The following is a 15,005-nucleotide window of genomic DNA, read 5'->3' on the forward strand; positions in this document are numbered from 1 at the left end:
ATGGAGTGAAGTACCAAGTGATTTAAAAAACAGAGTCATCAGCATACTTCATGATGAGTTTCCCGTTCCAACACGGGATCAGCGCTTCAATGAAGACCTGATGAAGATTCGAATGCGCGAATACTGCAAACACAAGCGTTCCGAAGTGCAAAAAGCAATCAAGAATGGGTGGAATAGGCCAGATTGGCTGGCCAAAGAAGATTGGAAGAATGCGAAGAAAGCAGCGCGCGAGAATCCCGACAAGTGGAAGCAACAAAAGGATGCAGCCAGAGCGCGAGTAGAGGCAGGGAGCTCGCACCACTTGGGGAGCGGTGGATGGGCATCATTTGAGGCCGATTTTGTAAGTCTTTTCACATTGCTCTTTATGCATGTTCGATAGTTTAGGGTTTATGAGTTTTTTAGTTCTAACATAATGAAATCTTTGTATGTTTTGACAGTGGTCGATGACAGGACGTGATCCCACACCGTACGAGCGCGAGTACGCAGGCAGGAAGGGCTTAAACGCCCTGATGGACATTCTCAGTTCTCGCAGCGGCATGGTTAGTATTAGGGTTTACTCTTTTTTATTTTTTGTATTGTTTTATAAATGTCGTTATATGTTTATACTTACTGAAAACTGTCTTATTGTCTTTTTTTGCAGAATCCGACAGATACGCCGCTTGGACGCGATGAGACGTCTGATTAGACGACGTCAGTTTAGCCGTATCTAGATAGCATTAGTTTAGGGTTTCTCATAGCTTATGTATCATGAGACGGATTTTATACGTCTTTTTGAACCATGTATATTATTACATTTGTCACCGCAATTCCTTTTGCCAATCAATTCTTTATGCCTATGATGTTGTACAATTGTCATTATTACATTTGCCAATCAATTCAGTTTGTCTATGATGTGTACAATTGTCAATTTTGCAAACAATGCGTCTTGTGGGTGACTATTTTGGGTCTATTATTTACCTTTGCACTTTTTTTAAAAAGTGAATCAAGTACAATATGGTTGATGGGTGGCAGGCATTCAATGCCCTGCCACCAAAAAAATATTCTCTCAGGCGTCGCTATATGCGTCGCTATTTATGGCTCTGTAGCGTCGCTATATGCGTCGCTATACTCTTCTGTGAGAGCGTCGCTATAAGCGTCGCTATAGGCGTCGCTATGAGCGTCGCTATATAGCGACGATCATAGCGACGCCTATAGCGACGCTTATAGCGACGCATATAGCGACGCTCTCGTAGCGACGCTTTTAGCGACGCTTATAGCGACGCCGGGGGTTATAAAAACCCAGTGTATTTCCGTCGCTAAGGGCGTCACAAGAGTACATAACCTCTTGTAGTGTGGTGGGATCTGCCAAAGTCTCTATGTTCGTATCTGCAAAAATAGATCTGCTCCGTGGTGTGACTGGAATAACATACCATAGTCGTCTTCGATACATACAAGGCACATAAAACACATGTAGGTCATAGAGCAAACAACAACATGAATGTAGTTTTGTATGTATCATATAATGTTTTAGTGAGTTGCACATGGACTTTAACTGCTCACAACTACTAGGTTGCACCAAGTTGTCGGTCTTTGATCCGCGATGAAATTGCCCGGAGTCTACCATATAGAGTCCATTCTCATGTCTCTTAACCTCACCCGCAAACCATCAGCAGTCAAAGACATATTTGTGAAATGTTCTGAAATCCACTTTGATTATCCTCTCTATTGTTCCACATTCCCTCACCTCTTGTGTTGTTGTGTCAAAGTTGCCCATAACTCCACTATCGTGAGTGGTTCGACACTCATCTATCTTGCGGGTTCGAAAATGACGTCCTTCGGACCACATAGAGTTGAATGTGAAGGCCTGCAAAAACCAATCAAGATAGATGAGGGAGAGAGAGAGAGAGGTGACACACATACACACACACACACACTCGCACACACACACTAAACACATTGAGTATATTACCCTTGGTAGACATCCTCGCGCGTACTCCCATTCTTTAGGGTTTATTTGTTCTCCTTGTGCCTTGGCCTTGGTCATGGCATTGTGTATCCACCCAACTGGAATTAGATCAGGGTATTTGGAAAGCTCTTTAGGAAAGGGAGGTGCTCGCCTACCGCCATGCGACCTCTTCCATGCTTCCCTCTCCCTTTCTCTCGTTGTACGCACCTCCACATACATATCCACCCATTTGCCCATGATGGGAGCATTGAGTAGACAATGGTTGTTGACTATGGCTTGAAATTCCCTATCTAAAATCAAGAGAGAACATTTCCCACTTGAAATGTTTGCGTGTTTTTTTGGATCCTCTTCCTCCGTCTTTAAACGAAGCAATGATGGGCCTATTGTGAAAAGATATTGAGAGACATACACAAAAGCCTCTTGTGCAATCCAACCCTCTGCCATGCTTGCCTGAACACATGTACATGAAACCATTAGTGATTAAAGTAACCAATAAAAAGCGTTGTGAATACAATCCAATCCTAATAAGGTTTAAGGCTTAAGATCGATGAATACCTCTGGATGTGATCGTAGCCTTACAAAGTCTTTCAAGGTCTTTAGGAACCTCTCAAGAAAGAACATCCACCTGGAGTGAACCACACCACAAATGGCTATCTCCTCAACAAGATGGAGCAATAGGTGAACTTGGCTAACAAGGATAGAACGTGGGAATGCATCCTCAATAGCACAAGTTGCTTCAATCGCTAGAAGTCGAGCTGTTGGAATGGCTGAAACTTCGATTTCTTTGGAACTCACAAACCTGTAACCAAAAAACCCTTCATAATCTTCATAGTAAAGTTAGTCTTCAAAGTAAAGTTTAGGAGGGAGGATCAAATGTTCTATACCTGACAACTTCTCCCACATTGAATATTGCAGTCTTTACCTTCATGTTCGCAAATCCACTAATGCTAATTGGAAGCACAAACTATTGCACAAACAAAAAGACTTTTTAGTATCCAGAACCCTAAACCACATACACACACACACTCACATATACACACACATACACACACACGCACATTACCTGAAGAATCTTGTGCCAATCATGGGATTTGAGCCCATACAGTTGTGTGGATCCTCCTTTCTTAGTTTTAGTGAAGGCACCCTTGAGCGAACTCATATAACCTGTTGAAGTACAGATGGATGCAATGACTTGTTTCATCTGCTCTTGATCCACCCTTGATAGAATCCAAGGTGCCTTTGGAAGAACCATCTTCCCCCGAGGCCCCATGGGAGGTGTGACCGAAGGAGGGAGCCTCATGTCCTCTCTAGCCCCCAATGAATCTTTCTTGCCTACTATGTGATCCCATATAGCTTGCCCAACATTTTTGAACACATGCATTGGATCCAATAGGTGTTGGATTTTTAATGAAGCCCAATAGGATAGTGATAACAAAATAGAGTACCTAGACATACCCCTAGGTGGATCATTGGGAGGAGGCAATGTGTTAAGGATGCTCGTTCCAATGTCTTGCCGAATCGGCCATGGTCCAATGGAATGGCTCCATCCCATTTCACGGTGGAGCATAAGATGGATGTGTGGGCGGCAAGAAGCGATGGTTATTGGGGTAGATCGCCTTACGAAGTAGAGCGGGTCTCTCTGTCACGAGTGAGGGTCCACAAGTTGGGCATGCCCTATGTCCAGATGTCGATAGTCCTACAAAAACAAAAGACATAACCGCATATAAGTGACCAATGCAAAGACATTAAAGAGCGTCACAAAGTATAAGCTTACCAGAAATCTCTCCAAGCCCGGGGTAATCATGCATGGTCCACATGAGAATGCACTTGATCATTGTGCGCCGATCACGAAATGGTCTTGATACATCAAAAACATCTATGTCGTTCCAAAGCTCTTGAATCTCTTCAATCAAAGGTGCTAAATATACATCCATGTTCTTCACCTTGTGTTTTCCTGGGACTAGAAGAGAGAGCAAAATGTTCCCCTTCTTGGTTGACTCCCACGGTGGAATGTTGTAGTTATCAACAACCACTGGCCAAGTACTCCATGAGGTAGACCGATGCCCAAATGGGTTTACCCCATCACTAGCCAGACCAAGCCTCAAGTGACGAGGCTCTTCTCTAAACTCCGGCCATGTCTGCTCAATGTGTTGCCATGCCGGTGAGTCAGCCGACACTCTCATAACCCCATCGGTGGAGCGATTTTTCATATGCCATGTAAGAAGCTCGCTTGTTCCTTTGGTGCTGAACATGTGCTTGATGCGGGGAATGAGGGGGAAATGACAAAGAACCTTGCGAGGTATTGTGGTTCCTTGCATTCCCTCTTTGTACCTTGATTCTCCACACTCGGGGCAAGCATCAAGCCCTGCATGTTCATTGCGGAATAGCACGCAATCATTGACACATGCATGTATGCGATCATAGTCCATCCCAAGCCCTGTCACCACATGTTGTGCCTTCCTTCGATTTTCTAGAAGATGATTGCCTTTAGGCATCATCTTGCCTAATAGACTATGACATAATTAAAGAACACTCGTTATTGCATATAACCACGAAAAAAACTCACAACTAACACTTATTACACTTAAACGTACCTCAATAGTGCATCGAACCCTGCATTGCTCCATCCAAACATTGCTTGAATATTCAAGATCTCAAGAGACGCTCGTAATATGGAGTAGGAGCATCCCTCGTAAAGAGCGGTGTGTGCTGCCTCTAGCAATGAATCTTTGGTTTTTTGGGCGGCTTCTTCACATGCACACTCAGGCTCACACTCATTCGCCACCTCACGTGCAAGAAGATCCTCAACCATGTTGTGCAAATGATCTTCCTCCACCTCCATGTGGGGCGGGGTGGTGGGGAGATCTTCATATGTGGTGGATGTAGGATGCGCATGCGCTCGTGTGGACCCACCCACATCAGACGGCGGGTGTGACCCCCCTCCCATGACTGTTTCCTGGCGCAATCGCTCTTCAGTCCTCCTTCCGCCTCCGCCCCCGATCACACTCCAATGGGGAGCGACATCAATGGATGCCAAAACCCTCGGATTGCTAGTTTCCATTCGAGCGCGTTTTTTGGGATCGTCCCATAGGCCACAATCATCCACGAGAACCAAGCATATACACCAAAGCCGTGCAATTGCACGCTTACATCGCGTACATGGACATGGTAATCGCTCGCTCAACCATCGAGTTCGTTCTGTGCCAACGCTCGGCGGACCCACGTCATCCCAATCGTCGTGCACACACGACCATACACTAAATAAGAAAAAATTAAATAAGAAACAGAAAAATCAAGAATGTTGGTACTGACATGACTGACACTCATTAAAGATAGAGGGGAGGTGGGTACAAGAGGTCATGCAGTCGGCGTAACCCTAATGTCTCATCAGAGATTTTCGCGATAATACTGGCGGTAACCAGCGCGGTAATACTCGTGGTAAAACTCCCTACAAATTTTTTTATATAAAGGGGACACCTGCGTGCCCCCGCGAAATTGAATGCCAAAAATTCAAAAACGACCTCCTCTTCTGCGTGGGCCTATTTCCCTCTCCATCTCCAAGCTCTCTCTCCTTCTCCCTCTCCATCTCCAACCTCTATTACTCTCTTCATCTCCATCCCCGCCATTTCCAAACGATCGAGGTCACGAATGTAAGTGCTCAAACTCTCTCTCTTTCTTCTCATTCTTCTACACACACACACACAAACACATACACACACACACACACAATGCATACACACACATGCACTAACATGCACACACATTGTACACACATGCACACACACACAATTTTGTGCATTAGTGCGTGCATGCGTTACAAGCACACACTATTGCTTGCATTAGGGTGTGCTTGTGCATGAATTAGTGTGTAAGCACACTAATGCATGCACAAGCACACACTAATGCAAGCATTAGTGTGTGCATGCATTATGCACACACACTAATGCTTGCATTAGTGTGTGATTTAGCACAAATTAGTGTGTTTACACACACTAATGCCCGCATTAGTGCGTGCATGCGTTACAAGCACACACTAATACTTGCATTAGGGTGTGCTTGTGCATGAATTAGTGTGTAAACACACTAATGCATGCACAAGCACACGCTAATGCAAGCATTAGTGTGTGCATTATTAGTGTGTTTACACACACTAATGCATTATACACACACTAATGCCCGCATTAGTGCGTGCATGCGTTACAAGTACACACTAATGCTTGCATTAGGGTGTGCTTGTGCATGAATTAGTGTGTAAACACACTAATGAATGCATAAGCACACACTAATGCATGCACAAGCACACGCTAATGCAAGCATTAGTGTGTGCATGCATTATACACACACACTAATGCAAGCATTAGTGTGTGCGCATTGCATTAGTTAGTTTTTACACACTATTTTGTGCACAAATTACACACTAATGCCGCACTAGTTAGTTTTTACACACTAATGCTCGTATTAGTGTGTGCATGCATTATACACACAGTAATGCCACACTAGTTAGTTTCTACACACTAATTTGTGTCCAAGCACTAATGCCGCACTAGTTAGTTTCCACACACTAATTTGTGCCCAAGCACACACTAATGCAAGCGTTAGTGTGTGCATACCTCTCTAGCACACACTAATGCTTGCATTAGTGTGTGCTTGTGCACTAATTAGTGTGTTTTCCCACACTATTTTAGGCACAATGCATGCATTATACACACACACACACACACACACACTAATGCAAGCATTAGTGTGTGCTTGTGCACTAATTAGTGTGTTTTCACACACTATTTTAGGCACAATGCATGCATTATACACACACACACTAATGCAAGCATTAGTGTGTTTCCACACACTAATTTGTGCCCAAGCACACACTAATGCAAGCGTTAGTGTGTGCATACCTCTCTAGCACACACTAATGCTTGCATTAGTGTGTGCTTGTGCACTAATTAGTGTGTTTTCACACCCTATTTTAGGCACAATGCATGCATTATACACACACACACACACACACACACACACACACTAATGCAAGCATTAGTGTGTGCTTGGGCATGCATTAGTATACCAAAACATACCTCCATTAGCATTAACATACCAAAACATACCTTCATGTGGGTGTGCGATGAAGTTGATTGAGACCCCAATGGTCACTGAGAAGCCCAACGGTAGATTAAGGTCCAACACACACACACTAGATTAATTTCTTTGCCACACACTAACGCACACACACAATAGATTAATTAGAAGCACACACACACACTCTAAATGGATGCAAAAAAAAAAAAAGCACATAAACCATTTCTTAAATAGGAGATAAAAGGAATCCTATGCAGGGAGGAATCCTATGCAAGGAGGAATCCTATGCAATAAAGAATCTCACTTTGATTAGAATTCAATGTTAATTAGGTTCCCTTTTTTTTGTGAAATTGTAGGATATGGCATCCTCTTCCACGCTCGGCTATCGATCCATAGAGGACTTTCTCGCCGAGGGCCGCTCTTATGAGGACATGTGTGATGCTTACTACTCGCAGTCTTCCTCCCACCAGTCACAATCCACCTTCGGTTTTCGATGGTTCCGAGATGCAGTACACCACCCCGACCTCGAGAGGGCATACCGCGCCCAGGCAGAGTGGCTATCATCACAGCAGAGTCTTCGAGGACGGTACACACCAGCACAGTTGGCTGCCTATGGGCTCTCACCGCTTGCGACACCGGGCGCCGACACTCCGATTGTGCAGAGTGTGCCTCCCAATGGGCCTCCCTCTACCTTACCCTCGACTTTTCCGTCACCCGCAGCTCCCTCCACCTTGCATTCGCAGTGATCCACGCCCGCACCGTCGAGTTATCCGTCGCCTACACCACCCAGCGGTTCGGGCTCATGCCAACGCTCTTCGGGTGGCCAGCGCTCTTCCCGTAGTGGTGGCTCATGCTCTCGTTGAGGTAGTGGCTCGTGCTGCTTTGGTGGTGGAGGGGGCAGTGCTACAGATTCACCTCCTCTTACACCCCGACCTCCTCACTCACCCCTTGGAGCTCCACATGAGGATGAGGACCGCAATGCGCCCGCCCCGGACGCTCGTGGCTACTACTATTATATACATCGAGGGGGAGAGGTGGATATAGGTTCCTCCTTGGGGAGGACATTTCGAGGGCACCTTAACCAGATGATCCACTCGACATACCAAGATTGCTTTAAATCTTTCAAAGATCAGGACCCAGCCGACTTGACGTACATTCACACGACATTGCTCGTGCGGTTCCCTAATCCGCAAGCGGAAGAGTTCTCCAAGCAGTGGCTCAAGGAATACATCAAAAATTTCTTGAAAAATAAGAAGTCCAGTGTGCGGAGGGCGGCAAAGTGAACATTTGAATCTGAGGGTCACAACTATCGCCCTGGAAATGTTCACGACGAGGAGTGGGAGAAAGCCCAGGACGAGCTGGAGGACGAGAGAGCGGCAGGTGCTAGGGCGCACACTCGGCAGGTGGAGGCGAGGGCGTAGCAAACGCCCACGCATTACGTCTCGGACAGAAAAGCAGCATGGAAAGATAAATTTGTGAGTGTGCGTATTTTCATTTGAATTGATTTAATTTGTGGTAATAAGGTTAGGTTTGTGATATTTTTTAATTGATATACAACAAAATATTACTATGACCCGTCCAAGCCGAGAGATCCAGAGATACAGAGAGAGCCACTCCAAATATTAGACATGGTGCTGGCAGTATGAAAACAACAAAATCAATCTCGAAGAATTTGAAAATGCATGTCGTACACTACAGCCTGTAAGTGTGAACTTTTTTTTTTAAATCATTGCATGCAGCTTTGTGTATCCATTTGTATTAAATTAAAGGTTTTTTTGTTTTTTTCTTTTCCAGAGTCAAGGAGTCCCTCGAGAGGTCCCAGGATCCGAGTAGCTCAATCCTCCAAGTATTTTTGGGCCCGCGCGTCTTCTTTTCGCCACAGTTTGTATAGCCCCCATGTATCGCCTATTTGGGCAATTTTGTAATATCCAATATAATTGAACACTTGATTTTGGCCCAAAGTCTTCTTTTGGCCACAGTTGTATAGCCGCCATGCATCGCGTATTTGGGCAATTTTTTAATGAACAGTTTCTCCAATATAATTAAACATTTGATTTTGGTCCAAAGTTTTGGTGCAATGAAATTGTTGTTTTTGAACAGTTTCTCCAATATAATTAAACATTTGATTTTGGTCCAAAGTTTTGATGCAATGAAATTGTTGTTTTTTTATTTATTAAATGTATAGGAAAAAAAAGGCAAATGACCATTTGAATGGGTCCTACCAAGGACCATCCAAATGGTCATCTGCTTTTTAAAAACAAATACTCGTGTGTGCGGTAATGGTCGCGGTAATACTAGCGATAAATACGGTGGAAATAAACGCAGAAATGTACCCGGGCCGATTACCGCGAGCATTACTGAAGGACCATTACCGCGAGTATTGACTCCAACATTACTGCTCCCGAGATTTTTTGACTTGAACTTTTCCTTTGTTTTTGTGCATCTATCTAAGCGGTAATGTGCTCCAAATGTCATAGTGTAACCAAAAAGATAATACTTAGCACAATGGGATAATGAGCTATAAGCGTTTTCTCAATGAAGCTTCTAGATATTTTTAAGCTAGCTAAAATGCCGAGAGGATTGCCTTGGTCCGGATTCACTACCAACCCCCCATATATATCCCTTGGCCCTCGATTCCCCTATTCCACACTAGCAGCCGGCCACCTAGCCCGGATCCATGGCCCCCCTGGGTATGCCCTTGGCATGACATTACTCCCCCCTTGGAAAAGTGTTTTTATCCTCAAAAACAAAAGCGGGAAAATCCTTCTTAAGAACACTAATGTTTTCCCAATTGGCACCTTCTTCAGGTTGATCTTTCCACTTGACTAAAACTTGATGACACGTACGTAAATCATGATAGTCGAGGATACGCTCAGGTTCATGCGATGGGGTGGGAGGTTCAAGGAAATCAACAAAAATATATTGGTTGACAACATTGTCGTCCCCATGCAAGATTTTATGTAAACGGCTTACATGGAAATTTGGATGGACACGAGAGTGTGCTGGTAACGAGAGTTTGTCGGCATGATCACCAACTCGCTTGAGTATCTTGAAAGTCCCACAATATCGCAGAGATAATTTAGGTGTTGGCCTAGTCTTTAGACTTCCTGAATGCTTTGGCACACGCAAAAATACCTCTTCCCCTTCCTTGAAGGTGTGACTTGTCGAAGTTTCTTGTCAGCGTACTTCTATACGGATCATCCGCTTGTCGGACATTCTGACAAGCAAGTTTTAGCATATCCATATGATTTTGGATATTAACCAGTTAGAGTTTTTTGGTTGCCACCCACCGTAACTTGACCTAGGTTGAAAACCCCCGTACATTGGCATGAAAGGACTAAATCCAGTCGTGGCATGCTTATCACAGTTGTAAGCAAACTCAAGAAGAGGGAGATACTCTTCCCAGTCTGTTTGTTTCTTGCTAAGTATGCTTGTAGCATATCCTCTAGCACTTGGTTAACTCGTTATGTTTGACCATCTGTTTCTAGATGAAATGTTGTACTGAGGTTGATATATTTGTGTAACCCAATCATTTAAATATAGCCCTCCAAAAATGATTGTTAAACTTGGGATCACGATCACTCAAAATGTTACTTGGCAATCCATACCACTTGTACAAATTTCCACAAATAGCTTAGCTGATTCTAGAGTCTTTATTGTCGACTTGGTCAGAATAAACTTGCGTAGTTTAGTCAACCGGTCTAGGACCACCCATACCAAGTCATGACCTCGTACAGTGGTTGGTAAACCCACGATGAAATCCATAGAGATAATTTTCCAATTACCTCCAAAGGATATAAGAGTCCGCCTGCCTTCATGCGCTTTGCTTTGTTAACTTTACATTTTTGGCAATGCAAGGTATAGTCTTGAACAAAGCCATGTAAACTTGGCCAGTAAAATTGTTGTCTTACAAGAGCATAAGTCTTTTTAATGCATGGGTGCCCTGCATTTGGATTGTCATGACATTCATAAAGAATTTGGTGTTGAATGTCCATGCTCATTGGTACACAAACTCTCCCCTTGTGGAGTATAGGCACCCATCATCTAAGGAAAAATTCTTCCATCTCTGTAGTACATCACTCCACGCAGGAGAACTATGTATGGAGGTTAACGAAACACTACCAGCATTGGAGTGATAAGGATCCCTCATTTGCACATGGCTCCACACTTTGGAGTATGCGGCATCATGCTCATATTTGTCCTTCAGAGAATCCAAAAACTCACTTCGAAGTTCCATGAACAAAAGAGAGTTGATCTCAAACATACAACTAAGAGCATAGCCACCACATTGTATCGTCCTTTATGATACCGGAGCTTTGCGTCATACTCCTAAAGAATCTCAGTCCACCTGGCCTTTTGACCCTTCAAGTCAGTTTGTTGTGTAAACCATTTTATGCTTTCAAGGTCATACACAATCTCAAACTGAGCTCCATACAGATAATGCCGCCATGTCTTTAAAGTAGACACTATTGTGTAGAGTTTGCATTCATAAGCATAATAATTTTGTTGCATTGAATCAAGTTTCTTGCTTTCAAAGGCAATTGGCCTCCCCTCCTGTAGAAGGACCACTCCAATAGCACGGTTAGTGGCATCCATTTCCAAAACGAATGGCTTCAAAGGATCCACAATAGCTAGAGTAGGAGTTGTAGCTAATGCATCCTTGAGCATATCAAAACTTTGTTGTTGAGCGGCACCCCACCGAAATATTTTCCCTTTGCCTTTTAGTTGGTCTATCCTTGGCACATCAATATGAGCATACTTTTTAATGAACCTTTGATAAAAAACTACAAATCAAAAATTTGTAACTCTTCCAGATTCTTTGGGAGAAGGCCACCTCCAAATGGCATCCACTTTGAATCGATTCATGTGCAGCCCATTAGCTGAGATAACATGCTCCAGATAGTTTATTTTCTCCTTAAGAAAATCACACTTTGACTCTTTGGTATATAACTTGTTTTCTGTTAGAAATTTAATACACCTGCCTCAGATAGTGCAAGTGCTCTTCCTCAGAAGTACTATATACGAGATTCTCATCGGGTCTCAAGACACTATACATGAGTGTCATAAAAGTTGGGGGCGCATTGGTTAACCCAAAATGCATAAGCAAAAACTCGTAATGTTCAAACCTTGTTCAGAATGCAGTTTTGGGTATATCAGCAAGTCGAATACGTACTTGGTGATATCCCGACCACAAGTCTATCTTTGCAAAAATACAAGCATGAGTGAGCTTGTCGAACATCTCATCCACGCATGGTAATGGATACTTGTTCTTAACAATGACCGCATTTAAACCACGGTAGTCTATGCACATGCGCATACTACCATCCTTTTTCTTCACCAATAGGATAGGAGAAGCCCATGGTCAAAAACTCAGTTGAATAAACCCTCTATCGAGATATTCAAAAAGATGACGTTCCACATCAACAGCCTTAGAATGACTCATTCTATATGGTGGTTTACTAACTAGTTTACTACCTGCAACCACGTCTATGCCACGTTGCACATATTGTATCAATGGTAATCTTGATGGTAAATCATTAGGAAAAGAATCTTGAAATTCCATTGATAAATCTTTTAACTGATTGTTTGCTTGTTGAGAAGAGAGAGTATTAGCCATTGCTGGAAGAGAAGAGAGAGAAGCATGCGACAAGAGGAATGTTCAACAGATTCAACATTTGAAAGAAAATGAAACAATGAGTAACACAAGAAAACTTCTTCTATTTCATTATCAGATGTGAGCTTCATAAGCTCTGTTGTACATATCAATGGTGAGGAAGGCATATCCTTCTCTCCTAACAACAACACATGTGTGCCATGGGATTCAAACATCAGACTGTTGTGCTTGTAGCTACGCTTCAATGATGGTCCCAGGCTATGCAACCATTCTTGATCAAGTACCACATCTGCTCTCTCCATGTTCCTGGAAATCCAAGGATGTGGAATATCCTTGAATTTCCAACCGTACAGCTCTCACTTGAGTATCCCACACTTCAACATCATAGTAGTTGTTCATCCGCTACCTTGAGTTTGGGGTAATTTGAGCCTTTTCACTAACCCGTACTTAATGAAATTGTGAGTAGCACCGTCATCTACCAAGATACGCACCTTGTGCCCTTAAATAGATCCGTGCATAGGCACTAGCTCATGTGGATCAAAGTTCTGTTGCCACATGGAAGCTGTGATACTACATTCATGCACCACCTCGGTGTGTGTTACCTCCACCTTGGAGAAACGAGAGGAAGACTCAAGAGGCAACAGCTGCACCATGTCAACTGCTTTCTCCTTGTTGTGAGCAGTAGATTTCCCCTTTGGACAATCCTTTTTTCCATGACCGCTTCCCAAGCATTGAAAACATAACTTCTCTTTTTTAGCCTTCTCAAATTCCTCAGTAGAGAGAGGCCCTCGAGACCCCATGGGTTTCTTAGCTGCTTCTGAGTTGGCTACTATAAATTTCCTTTTATTGTGTCCATGTTGTGTGTCTGTATTACCTTGTGTATTAGCAGGCACATGAGTACTATGTGATTTCTTATCATCTGGATCATCATGAATGTGAGCTTGCACTATGGCCTCCTCAAGTGTTTTAGGATCCTGAGTCGTGTTGACGTGCTTCTTAAGCTCTGGCGTCAAACCACGGATAAACGCACATACTTGTTAAAAGGTGACTAACCCGTACAACTTGAGGATAACATCCCAATAGTGAGAGATATATTCAAGCAATGATGGATGTTGGTGCATGGAATATGTGTCCCAAGACGTCCAATCTCTATCTGTCTCATTCGTGGATAGAAATTACTCTTTTCTAAATATAACCTCAAATACTACCCAAGTCTGTGGTATGATGTTCTTCTCCTTGAGAGTCATCCACCATTTATAGGCCTTGCCTTCCAGAGCAGACTTGTCTGTAGTACCCTGACTGCATCTGGAGTACGCCGTAAATCATGAATTCCTTCCCACTTGTTGAGAAAGATATTCACTGCATCCTCGTTGCGCTCTCATTCCCTCTCCCTTAAAATTTGGTTGTTTTGTATGTTTCAACAACTATCGGGGGGTTCACTATGTATCAAACTATCATATCACGTGCATTCAAGACATGTTTGTAAAACCCCTTATCTGTGAAATTTGTTAGGAATATAATGTACCCTTTTCTTTTGAAATCTGTAAGTTTTTTTCAAATTTGAAAAAATAATGCCCTTCTGTATATATATTTATGTAAGTTTCAAGAACTTTAAATACCCTTCTGTTGAACTCACGTGATAGGTTACATTTTAATTAGGTGACCTCCCCGGGCAACAACTCGTCCACCTCCTTCACAATGAGAGAGTGCAGAGAATCCGGAGGGGGACCTTGTCCCTGACCAGGAGGACCCTGCCCCTAATTGGTACGTGCACATGCATGTGTGTGTCAACAGGACCCTTGGCCTGCTGTTGCATAAACTGTACCAGTAAAGTAGATAATTTACTAACATTTTCATTTAGTGATGCAAAATTCTTTTCCATCACCAACATACGTGCTTGAAGTGCTCAAAATTCTTGAATATCAAGCAATTTGTACCCTCCATGAGAGTATCCAGCCGTGATCCATCATTGGGAAGATTGGACGTATGGTGCTTGAAATTAAAAGTCATGTTGATATCCGAATCCATGGAGACACTGTGCAATGGAGTTTGTAGCCATAGCATGCACCACAGACATCGATAATTAGCCGTGCTAATTATGTCTTACAATCAGAACTTTGTCAATCTGTAAGCCTAGTTGTCCAACTGCACCACTTGAGATGTTATCGTCTACTTTGAAACTTAGTAGAATGGCTTAATCTCTCGGAGTAAAAAGTCCTAATATATGCTTGCTTGAAAATCTCCGATCTATCAAAATTTAGCTGTTACCAAATCTCTACAATTTTGCGTCATCCCTAACTACTGTGACTCGGCAGCTTTGACGAGATGCGACCGTGCCAAAAAAGCACATATGATTTTCCAGATGCTGGTGGG

The 15,005-nt window shown here is 43.2% G+C and overlaps 1 protein-coding gene across 1 annotated transcript; it reads right to left on the reverse strand.

Moving 5' to 3' along the window:
* Nucleotides 1-1,353: 1,353 nt before the first annotated feature.
* Nucleotides 1,354-4,580, reverse strand: LOC147418159 (uncharacterized). The gene is made up of 7 exons (XM_086506907.1): nt 4,540-4,580; nt 4,393-4,456; nt 2,501-2,539; nt 1,949-2,395; nt 1,724-1,843; nt 1,532-1,596; nt 1,354-1,447 (listed from the first exon to the last, which is right to left on the reverse strand). Exons 1-7 carry the CDS (start codon nt 4,578-4,580, stop codon nt 1,354-1,356), a joined length of 870 nt encoding a protein of 289 aa, XP_086363033.1.
* Nucleotides 4,581-15,005: the final 10,425 nt, after the last annotated feature.

Source organism: Adiantum capillus-veneris, chromosome 30 (genome assembly GCF_014529385.1).
Source record: "Adiantum capillus-veneris isolate H3 chromosome 30, ASM1452938v2, whole genome shotgun sequence".
Lineage (NCBI taxonomy): Eukaryota > Viridiplantae > Streptophyta > Polypodiopsida > Polypodiales > Pteridaceae > Adiantum > Adiantum capillus-veneris.